Source organism: Rhopalosiphum maidis, chromosome 1 (genome assembly GCF_003676215.2).
Source record: "Rhopalosiphum maidis isolate BTI-1 chromosome 1, ASM367621v3, whole genome shotgun sequence".
Taxonomy (NCBI): domain Eukaryota; kingdom Metazoa; phylum Arthropoda; class Insecta; order Hemiptera; family Aphididae; genus Rhopalosiphum; species Rhopalosiphum maidis.
The window spans coordinates 60,132,986-60,159,209 of record NC_040877.1 but is presented as its reverse complement, the minus strand read 5'-3'; the positions used below and the strand labels follow the sequence as shown (position 1 = coordinate 60,159,209).

The window sequence follows — 26,224 nt, the reverse complement described above, 5'->3', positions numbered from 1 at the left end:
TATTATCCACTCGTCAGTATAAGACGTTGTACAATAGCTTTTAATAATCGCCGACGCATTTCGATCGGTGAGATTCCCGATTGTAATATAATTATTTTACAACTATCGCATCGCAGTTCGTTTTTATTTTCGTTGCCGCTCTCGTATTATACTCGTACAGATTTTAAAAGTTATCATACGCGGGATAAATCACGTACGTAATCATCTCGAACCCGTGAGGTTTGTCACCATCGATTAATAAAAGTAAAAGCGTAAGACTCCAAAACTTTAATCGAAATAAAACAGTAACTGCGATGCGTTGGTATGTACAAGTTTGACGCCGAAGAAAAGGGGTACAATGTTTTTCGCACGATTCAGGTGATATAATATACACCATTATATTTATATATATATATATATAACAGATATTATATTATATTTGTTTATAAACACACACACACACACACACACACACACACATATATATATGTATGTATGTATTATCGTTACACACCGTTAACTTTGTGCGTAGGAGTAGTGTTATTAATTTTCGACAGAACAATATAAAACGTAATTTTCAATTTATCTTTATAATAGGTTAAAAGTGTATATTATAATGTTACGTTAACGAGAAAATATATTGTTTGAATTCGCTGATGTATTTTATCGTTACGAACAGATGCTTGTACCTTGAACGTTAGCGTTTCGGGCAACAAAGTCAGTGGCGCTATATAAATTTATATACAATACGAAAGTAGTCCAAGCTCTTATTCCATTTGCATTTGGTCAGGGTCGAGTTCGCAGCTGGTCTTATATTCGATTGTCGTTCAGTCATACGAAACGGACGTGGGATCTATTACCTATATACTTATTATATTATGTTATGATGTTATAATGTTGTAGACTTATGTCAAACAAAAATTAAGATGTCGGCATTAAAATCTATTGTACTCCAAAACGTCTTGACCTAGCAGGCTATATATTTTATACCTTTTTTGTTTTATGTTTTTTTTTCACTTTCAATTAAAACATCTATTCTGAGAAGATTTTCATATCATAAAACAAACGAAAAATGGATAATGTGTATGCTATCATCATAATTGCATCACGGCGGGAGGGGGTTACCTTTTTTTCTGTGAAAAAATTTAGTAATTTGTTTATTGAAAAGAGGAAAATAGATACCTTGGAATTGAGAACATGATTGAAAAGTTCGTCAAACAAACCTGTCGTTTATTTGAAAACGATAATAAATTATTGTATATGAAAAACTATTCTCAAACCCGTTTCTACAAATGCTTATAAAATTCGTATTATAGCTGTTATTGCATGTTTTTTTTAAGAATTATGTATTGACAAATAAATTTGTATTTAAAAGAACAAACTTTTAAAATGTATTCATTTTAACAATGTTTAGCACACAAGTACAATATTATAACTGATATTTTGATGAGAATTCAATAAAAATAATAACATTGACTATTCTACATATATATATATATATATATATTGTACCTATATGTCCTATATATAGTTAAACATTGACGTATTACTTCAACGGTTCAATGACTATAAATGGCGATACATTGTATGACGTGATGTATATTAGAGTTTTATTTTAGTAAAAAAAGTCAGACTTTTCAATATATGCACATTAAACAGCTCGGCTTAAGTAAACGAGTGCCAGTTAAACCTAACCTATACTGTTTCATCTGAATATTTCGAAAATTATAACATGTATATGCAAAGTTAATTCTAAAATAAGGCGATGATGTGGTTGGATTAGGTTAGATTTGGTTATTTTAGAGTATAACTTCCGAACGTAAAAATATTCGATATTTCAGAAGGTGCGGTAGTGAAACCAAAAATAAATAATAAGAAAAAAACCAGTGTCAAGTTTCTCATCTCGCAACGATCGCGTGTTGCAAAAAACAATATATAAAGGGGAAAAAAATGAGACGTCTGCGCGTATTCATAATATTTATATCAATACACAACATAATACGCGAGTGTATTTTACATGATAAATCGTACGTACGACGAAGAGACGACGTGCGTTTCAACGTCAGTGACCGTGACCATCTGCAGGTGGAGCTACTTGTTATGTCCCGTGAACCTGAACGCGAATTACGCCCAAACCGCGTATAGATTTGACGTAAACACCGCTGCCTCCAAACTCAGGTTCGCGATAAAAAGAAAAAAATTAATGTGAACAAAAGACCTGCAAACAGCGAATCCGGTGGATAAAAAGTTATTTATACGCAACAATACAAAATACGTTTATATAAACGAAAACGAAAAAATATCGACATACGGTTTTTGAAACGCGATCGAATGATGATATGAAGTTTTCATTTATTTCAAATAACAAAGAAAATTCTGGAACCATACTTCCGAATGCGAGGTCGCAGCTACCTAGCTGTGGTATACCCTAAACAATTTTCACTGAAATCAATTTTTAAACATCATTCGAGCTTTGCAATTGATGTGATTATACACTAATATTTTTAGATATTAATCATGTCCATCCGACATTGCATATATTATTATAATAAACTATTGTTATTTTTATAATATATATATATTATTGATTTTAATGACATATTTGGTATTATTACATCGTACTATTTTAGTGTAACTCAAAACATTTTAAGTACAATTTCGAAAAAATAAAGACTGTCAGCAGAAACAAAAAAGATAAATTTAACGTCTACATAATATTACATATTCAATTATTATTATTATTTTTGTTTTAGAAATTTTATCTTTTTAATAATAAATGGTTAAATAAACATGGTTGTATGAATTTATTAAATTAATTTATAATCGAAATCGTACCTAAAAAAAAAAATCAAGCAAGCATGATGGTTTTTACGAGCATATTTAGCCATTTTTAGTGATTAAATGTATATTTTTATAATACGTACATTTCCTAATTTTAATGCAATAATTCCGGACAACAATTATAACATACGAAGTACGAACAATATTTTTATAACTTAAATTAATTATTTAGATTTGAGTTAAATTATTTATTTATGTGTTAATTTCAATAATATACAAAAATAATTATATTTTTAATATTTTAATATTATGTACTTAATAATTACAATCAAAACAATTATTACCTTCCTGGTAATTAAATTTACAGATTTGAAGTAGATAATTTTAGATTATTTTCCGTACAATTAAAAATTGTAAACCAAATAAAATGTTCAAAAATTGTATTTTGTCATCACTTATAATAATAATAATAATAATAATAATAATAATAATAATATTCAAAAAAATCTGAAATTTCTAACATAATAAAATGTAATCATTACATAGCAAAATACTTAAATATAGCCATCATTTAATTGAGTAATACCTGTTTTAAAATTACATTTGTAACTAATTAAATGTTAAATCATTAATTAATAATTATAATATTACATTTTTTATGTAAAATTCAAAAAAATGTATCAATTTCTTACTTCATACTTAATTAAACTTTGAAAATGTTGAATATAATTTTTTACATGATTTGTTGTGAGGAAAATTAATTCTAAAAATATTGTGAAGTACTTAAGACAGAAAATACTGTCTATTTGCGGCTATGTCAAATGTTCGAGTCTTAAATAAACTAAAACATTTAAAAATTCAATGTCAATAAATAATAATGATCAACATTTCAATTTTATTCCATCCAACTGTCTGAGTACAATATCGAGCTTAGGACTATATATTTTAGAACAAAATAAATAGGCAGTGCAGATTTTCATGCCACGTAGCTGTGTGATTACTATACAATAATATAATGTGATCGATTTTTAACTTATTTCATATGTATATATACCATAATAAGTGGTGCGGAACGTTTTCAAATGTTGTGAATCGTATCGAAAAAAAGAATGATTTCCGGAAAATCGTCGGAAACACTGTGTGGTACACGACATAATAATAATATATCTTTACCAAAAACAATGTACAAGCATATTAAAATTAAATAAGCGGATTCTTCTGTATATCCCACCGAAACCGACGTTACGCTTACGATCTTCGAACACACACAAGGAGCGTTCGCACATTTTCCGAATTTCATCGCGAGGGTAGCAATTACGTCCCTCGAATATATATCATTAACTCGTGTAACCGAATTATTCGTGGGTGCCCAAAGATCGTCGGAAGGAAGGTTCGTGGAACAATATATATGATATACGACGTGTTCGGTGTACGGTTTACATAATATTTTACGATGTTATAATCGTTATTACAATTATAATATACCGGGAAATCCATTTAACGCAAGACACTCAATAATTTCAAAACCTATTAACAATTTCGGAAATAATTTTACATAACTGTAAATAGTTAGAAATTATTTATTTTAAACCTATCTTTTATTTATCATAAATTGTTTACTTTTTTGATGATAATGCAAATGTTTAATTTCTTATTCCAAAACAGAATCTTTTTAGGAGTGGTTCGATAAATCGAAATCGAATTTTGGACGAGTAGCTTATGAGTTATAATATAGTACCTACCTATTAAAAGTTTAGGTCGTTGGAATGAAGTAGTTCAGTGGCAGCCCTGGAAAACTGTCGGTCCACCACTCCGCTCATTAATACTTTAAATACTTAAAATATAATAAACTATTTATAGAAAATTGTTCATAGACATAAATACTCCCCCCAATAATATTCTGTTTCGAAACGTGAAATTAATGAAATAAAATGTGTGTGTTGTCGATAAAAAGAGTAAAAACCTTAAGAAAAATGATACAAAAACGTACATTTTTTCCAAAAATATTGTACCGTAACGATATAAAGTAATGTAAGAGAAATATTTTCAAAAACATTAGTGTCTTTTGAAATAAAGAGTGTCTATTCCGTTAAACGGATCAACCCGTAATAAACGATGCGACTCGACTGGATTCTGCGCGCAATGAACCGTATTGCGTATCGACAATATTATAATACCCACGTCCCGATACGTTCACGTATAATAACAATATAAAATATATCACGTCCGGCAACGCCTAATGGGATTTTATATTCCGAGATGTATCTCCATATAAAATGTAACTATAAAATAATATTACGTGTTTGTAAATATTTTATATTTTTTTCTGTCGTCTCGTCCGCTGTGTTATTGTTGTTGTGCACATCCCCCCCGACCGCGATTCAAGGTCATCTCTGCCGCTCTTCGCGATCCGGATCTTGGCCTTTCGGACCGCTGCATTCTGCAGGACAACAGGCAACGCCCTTGCGTAGACGGTCGACGGGTAGGGGTATTATACGGTCCATCGAGACTCTGGCATATATAAGGACCGCGACGTCCGACGTTGGCATCACATCGCATCCCGAGTACACATCGACAACCACAGGTTGAAGTTTGCAGATAAGTCGTAGACAACACAAGAAGAAATCACCAAAAAAGAAATGGCTTCTTTCAAGTATCTGGTAAGTCGCACGTATTTTTTATTTTTCATAAACCAGACCATCGTTGTTCGTAAATAGTTCTTTCGAGTATTCGTTTAAAACCGAAGTACGTATAATGCGATCGATTCGTTTCACGTTTCCTCTTCAATCGTCACGATTCTTCGATCGGCGCGTCGACGCGCCGATCGCAAATTCTGCGCCAAGAGCGATATGTGTATAATATATTATTTCTATGTATTTTTCGTAAAATTGTTGGGGCTGACTAACCTCCTGCAGACGTCAGATATCGTATTGGGATCGTCGATACAATCGTAATCATTCTGCTGCATCGAAAATCGTCCGATATTTACGGGTAATATTAAATCTGCATTCTTCTAGGATAAATGTTGTTAGTAGTGTACCCACAACGATATTATAAACTGTACCTATTAAATACAGTGAGTAAACTCTTTACCCGATGACTTCGAAACGACTTGAGTGCGTTTATAATCCTACATATATATAGTTTGCCCGACAATAATATATAATCACGAAAATGTGTAATAATGTATATATATATATATATATAATATACCAACATTTAATGAAAGATATAACTTTTCCACTCGTGTTATATAATACAACGTCCATGCCTCAGCGTAGGTAAGCTACGGCAAATAAATGAGTATAATATAATATAACGACACGTGTCCGGCGAGCAAAGTTTTCGCAAATCCAGGAGCAAATGAAACTCTCGGGATTAATTGCTCAAATTTATTATTTTTCCGTTTGTGTGAGTATACGCGTCAGTTCGCGGACCCTCGATAATATTACGTCGCGACTCGGCGGCACAATAAAATTATACGAGCACAAATTAATGATTAAAAACCGCGTTATGTAGACACTCGCGAATACAATACAAAGTCTCCAGGTAGTCTATAGTATAACGAATGATATCATCTCATGTACCACCGCGACAATATCGAAATCGGTATTAATCTAATGTATTAGATATAATAATATTTTTTTTCGCTCTTCCGTAGATATTCATCGCCTTGGCCGTCCTCAGCGTGTACTGTGTTGCCGCCGAAGAAGCAACAAAACCCGAAGAACAAGTCGGCGCTGAAGCCGCCAGAGTAAAGAAACACGCTTACATCGCCGCCCGTAAGTATAAATTATACATCATGTGTATTTCAATTACATAGAAGTCCTGTGGTGTTTAAATGTTTGTCGGACTCTGTTTTGAACTATTATTTGAAAAATGATATCGGTCGTTTTAAAAAAATATTTTCATTTTTTTTTTTTTGTTTTTTACAGCAGCTTTGGCTTACACCGCTCCAGTCTACCCATACGCGTACTCCGCTTACCCGTCGTACTCGTACTCGTACCCGGCCGCATACCCGACCGCTTACGCCGCTTACCCGAGCTACGCTTACGCTCACGATGACGGCAAATACTGGCCAGGCAAATACGAAAAGACCTACTACCCAGCTTACAAGTCCGCCTACCCGGTTTACCACTACTGAAAACGCATTCCCGACAACGCCTCCCAGATCTTCCGGCAATAAACGTAGTTTTTAAGATAATTTTATAAAAAAATTTTTTAACAATAAAAATGTGATCTTTTTTTTTCAAAAAACCGATGAGTTGTTTTATATCTTTCATTTTCGTCATCACAGTCGCAGCTCCGATGTACCTATAGCGACGACCACAGACCACATGCAGTGACGTCGACAGTTATATATCAATATTACTGTTTATTTAGTATAATATCAGTACCTATGTGCGGTAACACGACGATATTGTTGTTTCTGCGACAAAGTATATACAATGTTGTTATTATACATATACCCACGTTTTCACCACAAGACACAATTATATCGAGTATCGGAAATAACGTATAATATGTTTTAAATTTCCCAGGGAAAATATTTATTCTCTCATTCCCTTAAAAAATAAATCGTTTTTTTAGTAAATCACGTACGTAGTAACTGGTTTAACTATAGCTGTTTAATTACGATATAGTGGTTGGTCGTGTCTAATATAGGCGGATATGATATATAAAATCGAAAATTCTTTTTGCTCCCTGTATTGTTTAGAGCACATAGTAAAACGTATAGCTTTATCGTTTGTACACGAACATTAAACCGAATTGTTAATGACGTGCCATCTTTGTATAGAGTGTCAAATTAAGTTAATCTAAAACTTTCAAGGCATGATGCACAGAAAGCCATCTGAAGTTGAGACGCCCAAATGAGACGTCTTAACTCACTCGAAGTGAAACGTGTATTGTAAAATGTTATAGATTTTGAGCTGAAACTTTGGTTTTGATGGAGATTATAGTAAAAAAAAAAAAGTTATAATCATTAACTATAATGAAGTGCGTGTGTCTCTATAGTTTGTAAAAGTATATAAAATGAAAACTATATAGAACAATGCAAAGACAAAACATGCTTCAATGATTTCAAGCAAACGTTAATTTAGGCGTTATTAATCACTATACAAATAATAATTATAGAGAAAAAAAATATTTTGAATTATTTAATATAAAATTATAAAAAGAGTATTCAAAAATTGACTCGAAGTACAATTTTAATCTTAAAAAAAATATATTGAAATACAAATACAAATTTTTTTTATAAAATTTTTATACAAAATTAAAAATAATTGAAGTATTTTATACTGAACAATATTTAATAAGTAAATGTTTCTCGTGCTATTATCATAATTAAAAATTCATTCTTCGAAAATAGGTAATAAAAATCATATTCTATATTAAAAATATAATACTTATAATTTACATTCAGTGTTGGCGTCAATATAACTACTAATTATTACCAGAATTAAATGTGTACGTTGATTAATCCTCAAAATTTATTTTTTTCAATTTAACTTGAAATGATTTTCTATATAATTTACCCAATTAGAAATTACCTAATCTCTTTCAGTTAGTATATAATCAAGGCCGTACCCGGGGATTTAGGGATTCAAGGGGTTCAATCACCTCAACCCCACCGAAATTTTCTTCGAATTTAGAAATATTTCATCATTATTTTATATACCACTTACTAAGATTTGTATAACCTTTTCTCTCCCAAAATTTTTTTCTAAGTACGGCCTTGAGTGTAATATTCCATAAATCAGTATGGATATTATACAATTAGTTATTTAATATTTATTTCTACGTAAATGATGTATATTATATAACTACTTTAAAATAAATCAACTTTAGTTGTATCACCCACAATTAAAATGATAAATATTAGATTTAAAAAAAAAAAATGAATTTTAAGCATCTATATGGATTTATGTTAAGAAGAACAAAATAATAAAATATGAAATATTTTTCACCAATACTGAATATGTAACGAAATTGATTTGAATGTTATTATATACATTGGTTATATGACATTTAGTAATTTATAACTTATAACAAGAAACTATATGAATACTGTAACTTTTTTAAAAGTAATTCTACTTCGAATAAATAAATTCATCATACAAAGTGTATCGCTTTCCGACGTTATTATTTTGAATGAAAAAGAATGAGACTTAAGCAAAGAACAATTTTGACATTTTTGAAAAACAATATTTTTTATCTATAAAAATGAATTATGAATATTTTTTTTTTGAAAATTATATCATGTAGTTAAAAAACTGACTTTCCAATTAAATTTCATTCTGAGTAACATTTATTGAGTAAATATATATTATGTTATACACGTTTGAAATTAATAATAGATAAATATTTATTTAACGAAAACAATAATGTTAGAAAGTGACATAACTACTAAGAATATACGGATAATTAAATTATAAATAATTTATTATTTACTATTGATGCACAAAGTAAAAACTATATATATATATATATATATATATATATATATTAATAAGTATATGTACTTGAATTGACTACATGTTTGCTTTTATTTATTTTTCATTTGCTAGTTTTGATTAAAAAAAATGTTGTTATAGATCAGTTTATATAAATGAAAATAAGTATTTTAAATATTTAATATGGCAAAAAAAAAATAATAGTAAAAATATTGCTTTTTAATATAACATACAATTCGCCAATTTAGCCATTTACGAGAAATTTCCAGTCTTTTAAATTTTGCTCTGAGCAGTTTCCACTTGAGTATTAGCCTATTATGTTTGTTGTTAAAATAAAAATAATCATATTATTATAGGTGCATCGTCATCGTCATCGACGTCGTAATAATATAAGAAGATCAAAACATGTGCGAATTTAATAAAATCTTATTACTGTATAGTAATATTATACTTGACTGCTTTTTTTAATCTAAAACAATTACCAATATAACAATTTTCCATAATCATGGAATACTAACGTATATTATATTTATGCAGTTTGATTATTATTATATATCTTGCTAAAAATATGTATAATATATAATTAAGTCTTAATAGATTATAAAGCCTACATAGCCTGCCGCGTTTCATTATACATTAAATTTATATTATCTCCGAGAAAATTGGTTTGTAATTTTATTTTTTAATTAAAAATGTTATCTAAGGAATAAGTTTTAAAATGCTATTATATTTATATCAAAATACATGTTTAGTAGGTAAAATGTCTAATGTTTTTAAAGTTTAAAACCATTGTTTTTCTTTATCAACTTTAAATTAAAAACATTAAATGTTAGCAATTTATGTTTGTATATACTTTTAAGGTATAACCATTAACCTTTATATTCATATACGAGTGTATTGCAGTTGTCTGGTTTTAACTTATAAAATATACAAACGAATAACAATTTATCTATAGATCATTAAAATTGATGGTGCACAAAACAATCAATCAAGTTTGTATCAAGGTGTTAAATCGATATCTTTTATTCATTTTAATTTACAATAGATATACGCCTCGCTATTATACGCCGAGGAGGTACCTAAAATTAGTTTTTTATTATTATTTTTTTTATACACTATGTTGTATAGAGATTTAATACCGTACAAAACACTACATTGTGTTAAACTGTTTAAAGTTTACAAAACGATATTTCATCGTAGTGTTTATAATTCGTTCACGAAAATAATAGAAGTAGGTAGGTACTGTTATAAGCTTTTATGTGTAAAATGTTTTAATTATTATAATATACAAATATAATTAAAACGTATTTAACGATAAAAAATATAGATTATATGTTTAGTTTGATAGTTAGAGAGTTTAGAAAATACTATCATCATAATACCGACTACTACAGATTGGAGTTCGTATCATATTGCTATAAATTATTTATATTTTATGTTATAGTCCTGCAATTATAATTTGTGATTTAGTCACTTATAGTTCTATATACGAGGCATCAGATATTTTATTTATTATGGGCGGATTATTTGTATGTGTGTGTATGTCAGATTTTCTGTTTTGATTTACAACCCCTAATTTTACAGCGATGCCATTGTTTTTGACTAGATTTCAAGAGCTTCGGTGTAGTGAGTATAAAATTTATGTTTTTAAAGAATTATTATTTAAAAATATTATTAGGGATGATAAAAGAACTATAATGATATTTTTCAATTTTTACATGGCCGATAACAAAATTTGAAATGTTAATATATTATTATTAATTACTATAATTTCACAAATCATCATAGACCCAATATCTTAACTTAATATCCTGGACAATTATTATTGTATTATTGTACCTATCCGTATGATATATAATGTACAAAAATGTAAATACTATACTTGTTTGAATTAAATTTTATATATATATATCTACATCAAAAAAGTTGTGAGAAATGTGGCTTAAAATTTAAAAATAAAACCAAGTTATTTGGATCATCGTAGCAAAAACCTAAAATGACATATTAAGAAAAACTAACTATTTGATTAAATATAGTGTTTAATGTCTTAATAGATATATTTAAGAATTTCAAAAACCAAAATCTAAATAAAAGGATGCTAAAAAATTCTTGCAGTGTACCAAGTATAAATACATATTATGTAAGTTGAACTGATCGGACCAGCCACCGACATACATCTGTGAAACTTATTTTGTTGCGTAAAACTTTGACCAAAGACATGATATATTATTATTCTTGAAGTTTTATTAACTTCGTATAGTATGATAAAATATAATAATATATAATACGCATCCCATCACTCGGTGCTATGGATATTATTCCTTTGCATTACATAGAGTTTTCATAAACGGGACTCTACATCATGTACGACGTCGGAGGGCAATGTGATTATGCTTGCACTTATATAATAATTGATATAACTTATAAACTTATACCTAAAGCATAAGCTTTTTGTACTCAAATACGATATACATTTTTACGAAAATACATTATTATTATTTTAAACGTATACCTCCTAACCTAACGTGTATCTTTGATTGTAACGACAATATTTTATTACATATACAGAGAGTCAGTGTCATCTAATTACAGATGAATCACTTGCTATAAATGACATAAATGTACTTAATATTATTGTTGTTATAGTAATTAATCACTGTGTGTCTATGTGCCTACGTGTATTCTATAGTTTTATATAATATTATATTTGGGTGTAATTAATTTTTAATAATCTAATATATTATTTATATTTTAATGTTTTATTATATCGGAAAATATGTTTATCAAAATTAAAGAGAAAGGTAAAATAATTAATTTATTTCATGAATCATAATATTGAAATATCATAATCTTCCAATGAACGTTGAAAATTAATATTGTCGTCTTAGGAAAAAAATTGTGACACTACCGTTGATGTAACTTGTATTTTTTTTTTTTTTGTATATTTAAAGAAAATTTTAGATCTTATTTTATGGAATATTTCAAGGATTTATAATGCATGATTGCGCTTATGAAGGACATAATAGTCTAGACGGTATATTTTCACAGAATAAAAAATTGTTTATCATAATTATTATTTTTTAATAGTGTCTTTAGTTTTTATGTTTGGCGATCTGCGTAAAATTACAAGTAGTACCTTTGCAAATGTATTTTTGTCACTCTTACTCAACCATCCATCCTAACTTTAAATGTTATTTATATAAATTAACAAATATTTGTTCAATAGGTATCTAGTTATTATTCAATAGGTATCTAGTTATTATTCAATATAATATTTATAAAAGTATATTCTGATGCCGAGTTTGAAATTAATATATGAGTTATTGATTGTTGTCATAAAAAACAACCATGACAAAATTGATTAAATATTCTATTTTTTTCGTAATTATAATTTAGCGTTATAAATAATCCAAACATAGAAATATGTGTAGCCAATCAAATATATTTATCCCGTTTACTAGACACTAGTTACTATATTACATTATTAATTATTAGATGAGAAACTTTAATAAATAATAATAATACTAGGAGAGTCAATAAGTATGTTCGACATAATACCAATAAATCGATATTCTTAATATATATTACTAAAAAAAAAAAAAAAGAAACCTCTCACTGAAAAATAAATAAAAATTATAAATATTTATGGACTACCATTTAAAGATCAAAAGTTAATGAAAATTCTATTAAAACTCGTTCAATACATGTTGTTTTGTACGTATGAATTAATCAAAACTAAACTATCTAACTTATTAAAATGTTTTGGATATATAACACATACAAAAGGGATGATAAAATATATACACATAAAAATGTCAACATGAATTATTTTTTCTCATATCAACTTTAAAGTTATCCATTACTTACCAACGCCTCTTTTCGAAGTAGGAGGACTCCAAAAGTTTTCCACAACTTCTTTTAGTGATTAGAAATCGGACATTTATGATAGTTTAAAAAAGTCGTTTTGAATACATTTCCATAGAAAAATCAGTATACACGTTTTCATCTAAATACATTTTAGTTATATTTTTGTTGTGTTTCGGGAAATAATAATACAGTCATAGATAAATATATATATATATATATATACAAAATCAGTAATCACCCATGATAGGATGTAAACCGCGATTATATTTTATTAATTGTATCAAAAATATAATCAATTTCAAACGTAGATTGATATTTTTATTTTACAAAAATGCGCTACAAAAATAACTCGGAATATCCAAGTAGCGATCACTGCAGACAGACGTGTAATAATCGATATATAATATTGTATCATATTATTATTTGCCAAAAAGAAAAAATTAAATATGATAGCGCTCTCCTACTATCTTGTGTCTATATTATCACGAGGTGCACAAAATATATCTCACACGAAGAAATACATTAATTATTGTGCATGTAGACCATGTCGTTTATTTGTACACATATATTAATTTATAATATTGTACTATAGTACACTAGTAGTGTACGATCTCTGCAGTAGTATGGCCATTTAGCGGGGACCTGAAAATGTAAAAGTCGAAATAATTTAGAATAAAATTTCACCGTCAATAAATCAAAAAAAGATAATCCCGTTCAATCCGTTAAAACAATTGTTTTGTTTAATTATTTAACTTCAAAAACCTCAGCAACAGATCCCTTGCATATGCCTCATTCGTGCCGCCGTATTTGCAAAAGAGTTGACTAACCCGAAAACGTTGCTGCTTCGCCTACGGCCTAATAATATACGAATATTATGACGTGTAATTTATTATTATTATACGTACCTATATAATGTCGTAATATACGTCACGTCATTGTGAAGTAATAACTGCAGCACTACCTATTTGATTTTCGACAATTTTTAGCGTGCAAAGTCCTCTACATATAATAAAATGTAGGTAAATTGTACATAATGGCTTATGACGATTATACTAACGATAATCTCCAGTCGGCGACCTTAACCGAAGTCGGAAAAAATTAACGAAAATAGTAAAATAAAAACTAAAAATGGGCAATTAAAATAATTATTGGCGTTACGTCCAAGGATACGACGACGCCGGCGCCGCACTACCGCGAATCTCCACGCAGTGATAAGCGATATCGGCTATAACGATTATAATAACATACAATAATAATAATAATAATAGTATACTGCATTGCCACCGGGTTTTCGCATAACAAACGTAAAAAAAACGAACGTCCTTAGGGAAAGAGGAATGACAAGCTAGCAATATATAAGGACCAAACGTTTGCCGGTGTCAAATCATTCGTTTCGCCTCCCTCGGTCCAAGTGGTCCAAGTTAAATATTAAACATTACCAGTCTTTGCAGCGATATCTGTGTACCTTTTTTTTCGTGCCGAATCGGCGAAATAAACAAACCGTTTCACAAAAACGCATCAGCAAGTACCTCGCAAAAATGACATACTGCAAGTTGTTCGTAAGTAAATAAAAAATATATTAACGCCATTCCGCAACACCGGAAAAATCCTATTGTTGCGCGCCACGAGGCAATGGCAGATTCTCTGCGGTACTTTTTTTTTTTTTTTTTAACAATATTCATAATATTCTCAAAATGAACGTCACGCTGTTTTTCCAGTCGCAATAATAGTCCTTTATCAGACTCGTGAATAATCTCGTCGTTTCGTTTTTGTTTTTTTTTTCCAAAGTTTTGTTTCGCACTGTTCATTGTGTCGGTCTTCGCCGAAAAGGATGCATCGAAAGCGGCTGAAAACGAGAGGGTGAAGAAAGCGGTAGTAATCCCACCACCTGGTTCAGGTAAGTTTGTCTATGTGTATATATATATATTTAGTGTTATACTGTTATAGCTGTATGGTTGGGATTTTGTTTATAAGCTAAGCAAATATTTTGTCAAAAAAAAAAATCACATGAAAATAAAAATATCAAAATACGAACTAGAAATGCACTTTGAAATACACATTATAGTTTGTATTGATAAAATAAATTTGATTTTCGTTTTGCACAATGAATGAAATAAGAAATAATATTAAAAGTTATTGTGTGTATAAAGTAAATTTTTAGTTGCGGGAAATCATCGGAATTGTCACACAATAATCTCAATATATTATCAATCATAAAAATATTACGGTTTTGATTATCTGCGTTACCTTCATCTGTCTGTATAATTTTAAATTAACTTACTTATACAATATAATATTAAAAACGAATTTATTTATAAATGTTGTTAAATCTCATGATAATACGCATTTATTTACTGTTTTTCTCAAAATATGAATTTATTCCCTAAAACCTATACTAGAAATCAAATTAAATGGATAATTGAGTGACTAAAAAAAAAAAACATGCAAGAATCATCATCATGTTGATAAAATTATAAATTTCTAACCCTAATTAATATAGGTATAACTTATTCACTTATTGTTATCCCGGTGTGTGTAAATTATAATTATTTTGTGCACCCGATTATTAATTTCAACCACGGTTCCGCGTTAGTGGAGTAAATCACAGACAACTGTTACATTTACCTTTCAAATCAGATTAAAGTCTCAAACTTTACGCAATTAAATACACGATTCGAATAATTTGCTAGCGTTTGAAAGTCAAATAACGGCAGTTTATAATAATTCGGTCGACTGTAAAAACAGGTGAACGCTATGATGGCGATTAATAATATTATGCAAAGCAATTTTATTGGGTATCGGACTACAAAATTAATAAAGTCAATATAATAGATAGATGATTGGTATTATAAATATAATATTTATTGCGCATAATGCCAACGTTTAATGTTTGCTTATCCTAGTTGGATTATTGAAATAATATATCACTTATTTGTATTGTACACCGACGTAGTTTTCAGTTGAAAAATACATTAAATACTCCTGTAAATATTTAAAGTCTTATTATTTATTCACGGAGCTAATAACTAAAATATTTCTATAATATAAAATTAAAAACGCCGTTTTAATAATTATAAAAAAAAAATAGAATAACGCGTCAGTACTATATTAGTAAATTACCAACAGAAATCAATGCCTGAGCAAAAATATTTTTAATCTGATTAAATAAATATATTTATACGCCATAGTCTCTTAAATTCATAAATTTGATGTTTGAAATATTTTATAAAAACTTTGACGTTACTCTCAACGCCATCCACATTTTCGATTAATAAAATAAATTGGTGTTCATTTTAAATTATATTTTCTATTTTACATTTAATCACACAAAACGTTTAAAATATTATATTAAATATTTGTATATATAAAAAAAAAAAAAACGAAAAATCTATGGTAGAGAATAAAAATTGTCTTCTTTTGTAAAATGTAATATAATATTATATTGTACGACGAGGTATAATATAATATATGCATATTGTGTTTCATTTAACGAATAAAAAACCGTGATAATTTTTTTTTTTAAACACATTAAAATCTTTAGCAAGCTCTAAAAAAACAATATAACTATACATAATAAATGGATAGAAGAACACTATTCGCGTGAGATGTGTAGATAATATATCAAAATGAATAACAAGTTTAAACAAAAACAAAAAAAAAAAACTGCGCACTCTAAAATGTGCGCGCGGTGGTTCATTAAACGATATACGGAGTGATACATTTTATTATAATATAATCCACTAGATATTTTAGAAGAAATTCTGTTAGATAATTTTAACTCGTTAAAAATTGATATGATTGGAAAAAAAATTCTATTTTTACTATTTCTATCGTTATAATTGTTTTTAAATATCTAATTTTTTTGATTGACAAAATGATAACATAAGTACATTTTTAATTTCAGACTCCTAAACAATTATGCCAAGTGTTTCGTTTAATAAAAATCAAATTTCGGACAATTTTAGTTTATTAGTTATTGAGTATTTATAAAGTTTAGATGAACGGAGAACCAATAATTTTTGGGGTACCCTTGTAAACTCCGCTTATCTAAACTTTAAGCATTTATAACTCATATAATAATAAACTAGTCATCCAAAATTTGATTTTTATATATTAAAGTACACTAAAAAAATATTTTATTTTACAATAAGGCATTAAAAATTCGTGTCATATTTTTATAATTTTATATTTTGAATAGATGATAACGATAAAAAAAAATTGTCAAAAATATAATTTCTATAGTTTTTTAACAACTTAAAATTGTATAAAAATAAATACCTATTTTCACAACATCAATAGTTTTTTAAATAATGACTATATGACGTTAAATGATTCACTCGGTATAAATATAAAATACATATATATATATATATTAATTTACTCCCGGGGAGGGAATATTGCAAAGTGAATAAAAATGTAAATGGTGGCGGATCGGAGCTGAGGCGGCGGAACGCGACGTGGCGCCTCGATTGCGACGGTTTTAAGGAAATGAATTGTATCATGAATCCCATAAATATATAGTTGTTTCGTCGCGCCGGAAAGACGGGTCGAAACGAAAAATAGGCACACGTGTGTACAAGACGGATACGCGCCACACAACAAAAACTAATTAACGATTTCGAAGCCGAAAACGGATTTCCCATCTCCAAACTGTCAGTCTACATTGTTCAAAATCTCAGTGAGTGTGGCGACGTTACTCGTTCCAACCACTTCGAACTAGGCCATCCGGCACTTAGTCAGAGAGTGAAAAAAATATGGTTTTATTTCAAATTTTGATATCCCGAGCACTTAAAAAATGTTACGCTCCTTTGAGCGGTGAATAGGGGCTGTCCAGTGTTAAACAAATACAAATTACAAATATGTTTATGTATAAAATGTTATGGTAGTTGAAATTATCACTTAATGTTTATATTACCTATTGTTTTTAATTTACGTTGAAGTTTTCAACAAATCAGAATATTTTTGAGCTATTTATAGACATTTTAGCATTTATATGTCGATTAAAAATTATTTTCTGGGTAGAACTGCTTCACCATTTAATACAAAAATTCCCATAAGTTTTTAATTTCTCGATTAAAAATATCATAAATCTATAAACACAATTTATTTTTACAATTGTTTAAAGACAAAATTCATAAAAATCGCGAAAATTAGTACTTAAATTATTTTGTAGTTATAAATACACTATAGTTTTTGTTTTTATATCAAAGATTTAAAAATGTAATTCATGATTCTTCCAAACCAAATAAATCTAATAAATATCTAAAGGCAAATATTTTTAGAGATTTAAAGTTCAAATGTGGATGAAATTACTTATTTAAAGAAAAATAACATTTTTTATGATTCTTAAGTCATTAATCGTGGGAACTTTTGCATATATTATTATGAATTTTACAATATGCAGAGACATTTTTCATTTATTTCATCTATTTTAACTGTTTCACGGTATTTACAAAAAAATATTATTACATTTTGAGTTATATAAGTTGATATAATTGGTATAAATATATATTACCAAAATAATTAAATATTAATAATCTAATAAATGTAATATTTTCGGAAAAATTGTATTAATTTACTATAACACTAAAACAAATTACTTTATAATAGCTATATATATATCAAAAAATATATGACGAAATAAACTTAGTGGTATAGACTAACTCCGCTCAGAATCGTTTTTTATATACAATGATAATAAATTAAATCATTGAATTCAAATTTGACACACCCATATTAGTAGCGCACCGATAACTAATGTACAGCAGAGCGGTATCCACTTGCCTAACTTTTTTTTAATTACATCTACAATTCAATTAAATAATGCAATTAGTACTGCATAGGTACCGAAAAAAAAAATATTTACGTTATACCATACGCATTGTTAGTTAGTTAAATAAAAAAAGGGTCTTTAAAATTTACCACCATACCCGCGATTATAAATGAACATTTTGTGCCATTCTCGTGCAACGGATTTGACGATCTGTATAGGCGTGCGTTCATGTCGTGTTTTATGATGACACTCACTACAACGTGTATTATCTTATTATTGCTTCTTTTAAAAAGTAACGATTATTAGTGCGTTTTATGTTTATAAGCTTTTCGTGTTCAATATATTCCGTTGCAGATAATATATTTTAAAGCCGAACTGACGTTTAGACGACTGATACGAAAATCCCGGTTGCCATATGATAATATATTACAGTCATCCAAAATTTAGGCGTAGCCTCCGCTCGATGTGTTCGAGTCGTCGGGGAAAAAAAATAACAATAATGATTTCAAAATATACGAACAGTAGTAAAATTAAAACGGATATGATGTCTTTTTTTTACGTCCACGTGACGTTTTTCGCTCGAAAATATTATTTATCGTGCAGGCGCACATATACACGCGCTACGTTTTTACTTTTAACCTTGTTGAAACGTTCACTGAAAATTTACCATTTCTATATTTATATTCAATCACGTTATAACGTACGTAATACGTATACACCTACGCCACCCCGTGTGTATTACGCATCTGTTTATCGATTTCGACTTAAAAACGTGCACTATCGTAGTTTTTATGTATTTTTGGAAATTAGAAATCTCCCGATACCTATTTTATGCGTAATTTATGTTGTACGTCTAATATTTCCCCCCGGGCCGGGGCGTTTATTATTGCCCGCGAGTATATTTTCAAACGAATAGGTTAAATGCGCATCGTCCGTCGATCATAATATACAACAGCAGTCACCATCAGCATCGACCTGCAGCGGCCACCTAAAACGGCTAAAACCCGATCGCGCTATATTACCAAAAGATAAATACGTTACCACGATATTACCAAGCGTGCACGCGAATCAATATAATTAGGCAATAATACGTACATCGTTGGGGTACGGTATTTGGCGTGAAATTTTTAACGATTTTTTAGAATTCGGTAAAGAGGGTTTCGAAATAATGAATGCTTACAACAGAACTCGGAGTTATTCCTGACAAATTTGAGTAAAATTTAAAAAAAATTTAATTAGACTCGTACCGATTTATGTGAATCTATTATTATGCATCGTACATTATTATACCATGTACTTTTAACGTGATTCGTGGTCATTGGTCAAACCCTTTTGCATTATGAACGATACTGTGCCCCGAGATTTCACCGTTGTTCGGTCAGAAGTTGATGGTGTAATAATATCATAAAATTGCCAAACAATATAATATTATCATGTAAAGTAAAAATAATAATTTACCTTAAAAAAACCCAATGTATTTATCATTAGCATAAAAGGTAAAATAAACTGAATGACATAAATCGTATAGATAAAAACCTATAAAAATCTCGAAAATATAATATAAAACAATAAATATTTACATTAATTTATATGCAAAACATTATCATAGCGATGCAATATTATGTGCACATTTTTTTTTTTTTTAGTAATTGCTTTACAGATTCTTTCTTTTAGTTTTCTGTACAGAAATTACTGCACAATAAATTATTTCAACTCTAAATTTATAACAACGTTTCGTTTCGTATTTAGTTGCGGCAACTTACGGATACTACGGCAGTCCTTATAGCGGTTTATACGGTAGCCCTTATAACACCTTATACGGCCAAGCTTACGGTTACCCATACGGATTGCACGACGATGGCAAGTACCACCATCACGCGGCTAAGTACGACGACGGCAAGTACCATCATCACGTGGGTAAGTACGACGATGGCAAATACCATCCCGGAAAATACGACGATGGCAAGTACTACCCTGGAAAGTACGACAAGGCAACGGTGGCCACAGCAGTGTATAACAAGCCGTATTTGACCGGGTACAACGGGTACAACTATGGTTACAACGGTTACAACGGTTACAACAACGGATACAACCTCGGTTACAACGGCTATAACAACGGATACAACTACGGTTACTACGGCGGATATCCGTACGCTCACTATCCTTACAACCACCAATACAACAACCACTACGCGTCATATCCATACGTATACTAAGCCGGCCTTTTCATCCGAACAATTTTGTTTGACAGTTTATCTTCTTCGATCCCACAAAACACTATTGTTACCACACATAAAAATAATATACTTTTGTGTCAACCGTTATAATGATTGTTCTGTATTCAATTTGCTTTATAAGTTTAATAGAGTTTATTTTAATATAAAAATGTACTTTGTAATATTTAAACTTGAAAGAATTCCGTCAGATTTTAACGTGAATAAACATTTTAGATATTGATTGCTATTTTTGATAATTGTATTTTTATAATGTAAAACTCTGCTTGGTGTTCGTCTGTAATCGATTTGCAAAAAATGTTTACACAACATGTGTAATTTGCGTTAATATTTTTAAAATACATTTGTATTTTCTACCATTTTAGGTAGCAAAAAATATGAACTTTGCGCCAAAATTCAAATTGATTATTTTTAGTTTAAAGTATAGGGTATTAAGTTAAGAGAAGCTACACAGAATCACATAGAATATTCTTTTTTGGATTCTGAGCGATTATTTCACTGACCTAATCACACTGTTCCAGTTAAAATTAAAGCTACCTATAATAACAATAATGATATGGTATATGAAAAACATTTATTACGTAATAATAGTTAATAATATAATTAATTAATTATTTTGTAAAAAACTAATAAATGTAATGATACTGCATCATAACACGATTACGACGGGCATCTTTGTAATTATTACTAGCAGATATAAAGCAGCAAGTAGTTAAAAATCCTGAAAAATTATTATTGTTATTACTTACTAGAATCCATCGAGTCAAACAAGATACCGACATAATATCGAATAAATAAATACTCATTTTAGACCAAATTACAAACAGTGTTATCAGCTACCTCGCGTGGTGCAAATCACATTAGAAATATGTTATTTTAGTGTAAATTACAAGCTACCAGATATTCGTGTTATATACAAAGATGTCTTGCCTAGTTAACGAGTGGCTTGACGACAATGAATCATCGCGGAAAAACGATGATGGCTGTAGACTGAATCGCCGTTTAAATTGGTGTTTGCCTTTGGCTCCGTCTCGAGGCATTTTTTGTTGCTGAAAAAAGGCAATCACATCACAAGGTTAATAATGATAATATGTAAATACGATAAATGAAAAAAAAATGTATCACAATTATTATTTCTGTGCATATGTGTACAATATTTTATTGTATCTACCCTCAGTCAAGAACAAAATCTGTATTATTGCTATAAAGTATAAATATTAAAATATTTTAAAAAATTAAAAATTAAAATAATATTTACGACTTTACGAGATGGAATCAATAGGTAATTAATTTGATGCGCAGCGGAATTGATGCGTACAAAACGTCGTTAAATTGTAAAATCAACCATACGCCGTTTTATGTTAGTAAAAAAATTCTGATCAAAACTCGAGATTTACCCTTAAATTTACTTTAGACATTGTAATTGGTTACCTTTTATGAATACATATATTTTTAGGACGGATTTTTTTATTACTTGTTGTGCTGTATCGCTGTGTGGATGCGTATTAGTTTCATCTCACAATCGTATGGAATATGGAAAATTTGTGCTTATCGGAACTAATTTTGTATCGTTAACTTTAAAATGCATAGACTTATTATTATTAAACTTAAAGGTAAAAAAATATTATTCTCGTTAGTACATTTAACGATTTTTCTTAATTTTTAAGAGAGTTGTGAGTATTTTAAAATTACAATATTTTACATACCTACTCATAACTCGCTTGAAAATTTAAATATCGTTGCAAATCTAATGTACACACATAGAAAATATATCTTAACTTGGTATTTGGCAATAGCAAAATTCACAATTATATTAAAACTGACTACAAAAAAAATCTATTCTTCTGAACGTAAATTTGTTATGTTGTACTAACTCTTATAAGACGGTGACAACACATCGCGCAGGTTTGGCGTACTACGTGTAGCTACTATTTACTAGTGTTCTGCGCACGTACAATTTCACAAATTCTAGAGTAATTCTCATCGCCGATAGTCAAATAAACTGTGTTTGCATTATGTATAAACGTTATGATTTATGAGTGAAGAATACGCTGCCCTACTCAAACATACGTTAATTCGCGAGACAAATTTTATTCACAGGTAAACGTATTACCGTCTCGTGAGTCGCGATACGTATTGAAATCGCGAAAAAAAAAATAAGGAAAAGCTATTTAAAAAAAATTTTAATTTATTCCAGCCGTGTAATAGATTCGGGCCGTAATATCCGCACTAAACCAACAAGAGGGTAGTAGGTGGTTCGGAAAAAACCTATTAAAACGCAACGGGGCGTTCGCCCTGCGGCTACTTTTTAGACACTTTAATACGTACAATTAAAGAAATTCACGCTGTTCGCGCACGTTACGCGACTAAACTAGTTTCGTTTTTCACGGCATACAATACACTATAATATCAATAATATAATAATATGATCGATACAACCTCGGGGCATTTATAATACGTATGTGTGAATTATGTGTCATTATGTCCGTTCGCTATACGTATGGGTACAATGGAAAATCGATTTGTCCGTTGTCGAGAGTATACTGAAGTGCAGTTATGTCCAAAACACCTGCAGTCATAAAATTAACGTCAAGTGGGAAACAATAATGCTAGAAAAATATTATTCAAACAAATCACGACCAAATACGGATTAAGTTCACTCGTCGGTCGATAATTGCGAACTGTGGCCTCGGCGGTGAAAAAAAAATACAGTTACCGTTAAGCCAGGATATTAACATCATTATAACATTGGTGCACCTGCATGCCCGTGGCTATTTATATTTACATTAAACATGGCAGTTGTTTATAAAATATCATAATAATACATAAAAATATAATGCACGGTTGTTGCAGATCAGAAATAAATTAAAAATAATAACAAAATTAAATTACCTATAGAATGATTAAAATATAAATTGAAGTTTTTTATTAAAGAGGAATCATAAAATTTTTGGCTTTCAATTCTTTTAAATTAATTTTAATAGTAATAGTAACAAAATTATTGACATTTTTATTAATATTTATATTAAAAATTAGCATAATAACGATCGTCATCTGACATAATTTTAGTCTTACTACATCTATAATGAGACGCCTAAATGCCTTGTACCAGTGTACCCTGCAGGGACGACACCACCGGGTCTCCTTTAATCCGGTGTTCATATACAATCGTCGAAAAACCTTTGTACGCGCAATACACGTATTTACGCGAATAACAACGAGGGAAGCATATAAACAATAATACTATTAAACACCAACATAAATGTCTAATTACCTGCTTGTTCGACCAGTGTGTACAATATTATATTACAAGCCGACGTTGGGGTGTCCGGAAACCAATAAGTGGTCGCGTTTACGAAATTATTTCGCGATTTTTAACTCCGCCGAACTGCACTGGACCGGACCGACGGCGAATATTATATTACGTAGGGGTTGAAACAAACTATTATATTCGGTAACAGAGCTGCGAAACGGCGCGTTTTTTGATGCACATTAATTATATGACATGACACGAGCACGCACGATAATGTCATATAAAATCAAAATTATTTTATATTATCAATTATTGCAGTGGACTAGTGGTTTTTGAGAAATTATTTTTAAAAAAACACGACACGACAATATCCAACAACAGTGCACTCGATCCGCAACTATACACATGACGGCCACACACTCGACATCGTCGTCGCGAATATAAAATACAATATCGTCCTCTCTATATTTATATGTTATTTACAAACGATGTTATGATGATAGTTTTTTTTTTTTTATTTATTTATTTATGCCGTCGTACTGTACGACACGAACGCGCGCACACGAGTAATGAGCGGATACAATAATAATTACCTGCCGAATACACGCCGCGGTCGCGTATTACAACTGTACTCAACAGGTGTCAGAGACGCGAAACCGACTTAACGGGGTCAAACTTCTCGTCCCCGTGATCGCGGACAGAGAGTGCGATGCCGTTTCGCGTACGCCACGAGAAGGGTCTGCACGGGGCGACTGGGGAGAAATCTGCAGGAAAAGTGTTTTATCCCACCCCCGTCTGCCGGTGCGCATGCCGGTCGCAGCGCGAATCCAGTCCCCCGCGTCCACTGTCACACCCTCGGGCCGTTTCACCCTCTCCAAGAGGTCGTACCCTCTCCACACGGCCGCGCGCATCCTCTCGCCGGTATCTCGCCCGCTCTCTCGGTCACTGCTGCACATATATAATAGTCGGTTTCCTCCGCTCGCCAACGTCGCGCATCCTGCGGCGATCCCCGTACAACGTTTACACACATGTATATATGTTATATATTATATATACATGTATACATGCCCGTGAGTATGATGATGATGATAATAATAATAATATTATGTCACGACGTGCACAACAGTGGAACCTATTTAGGTTTTAGGTGGTACCCATAAAACTCTATGCATAATATTGCATATTATGTACAATATTATTGCCGATATATAATAATTGTGTAGATAACATAATATAAACTCGAGTTATATACCTGCAGTCCGCAGGGGCACCCATGAGTCGATTTCGGGCAGAAAATATAAGCTAAAACAACAAAACAAAAAATGTATTTACAGGCAGACTTTTCTTGCGGGAGAGGGATGTGTGTGAACATAGCTTTTAAGCCGGTCGTACGTTACTTTATTTTAGTATTTATATAATACAACGTATGCGAATTTCAATGATTAGTTGGTTAAAAATGCGAATGGCTGATTATTTACGATAGAAACAAAAATCATTATTTTTCTCAGTTCGCTAAATTTGCGTTTGTCAAAGCTTAAGATAAACGATTTTGGTTTTTAATATTTTTTAAGAATATTATTTTATTTAAAAATTTGATTGATATTTTATCGTTGTTAAATGACATTCAACAGCGTAAGCCATTGGGTGTACAAAGGATTTTTATAAAGTAAAAAATTCCACATTTAAAAATCTCTCTTTACACCTTATAAATGTTTTTTAACAAATACATTTGAATATATATCATTTTAAAAACTTGCTATCTATAGTGTGTAAATACAATGAAATGTGTTATTTATAAATGTCATCTGATTCAGTAGCAAATTTAAACATTTTACATCCCTAGACACCAGATTATCAGCTTCAACTTCCGTTTTAAATTATC

General features: G+C 30.0%; 3 protein-coding genes across 3 annotated transcripts in view; 2 read left to right on the top strand and 1 right to left on the bottom strand.

Annotated features, from left to right (window-relative positions):
- The window catches only part of LOC113552522 (ras-related protein Rap-2b-like), a 90,678-nt gene extending 65,606 nt beyond the window's left edge, over positions 1–25,072 (bottom strand). Inside the window, exons 1-2 of the mRNA XM_026955390.1 lie at positions 24,364–25,072; positions 22,020–22,138 (exon numbers count right to left, since the gene is read on the bottom strand). Of these exons, the coding sequence (XP_026811191.1) occupies positions 22,020–22,129 (110 nt within the window). The 5' untranslated portion in view covers positions 22,130–22,138; positions 24,364–25,072. The remainder of the gene's footprint in view (positions 1–22,019; positions 22,139–24,363) is intronic.
- On the top strand, positions 5,269–7,018 carry LOC113552542 (cuticle protein-like). The gene is made up of 3 exons (XM_026955407.1): positions 5,269–5,420; positions 6,422–6,542; positions 6,696–7,018. Exons 1-3 carry the CDS (start codon positions 5,400–5,402, stop codon positions 6,902–6,904), a joined length of 351 nt encoding a protein of 116 aa, XP_026811208.1. The 5' UTR covers positions 5,269–5,399; the 3' UTR covers positions 6,905–7,018.
- LOC113552533 (prisilkin-39-like) lies at positions 14,482–21,311 on the top strand. The gene is made up of 3 exons (XM_026955400.2): positions 14,482–14,641; positions 14,871–14,979; positions 20,605–21,311. The coding sequence occupies exons 1-3, from the start codon at positions 14,621–14,623 to the stop codon at positions 21,069–21,071; spliced, it is 597 nt and encodes a 198-aa protein (XP_026811201.1). The 5' UTR covers positions 14,482–14,620; the 3' UTR covers positions 21,072–21,311.
- Positions 25,073–26,224: the final 1,152 nt, after the last annotated feature.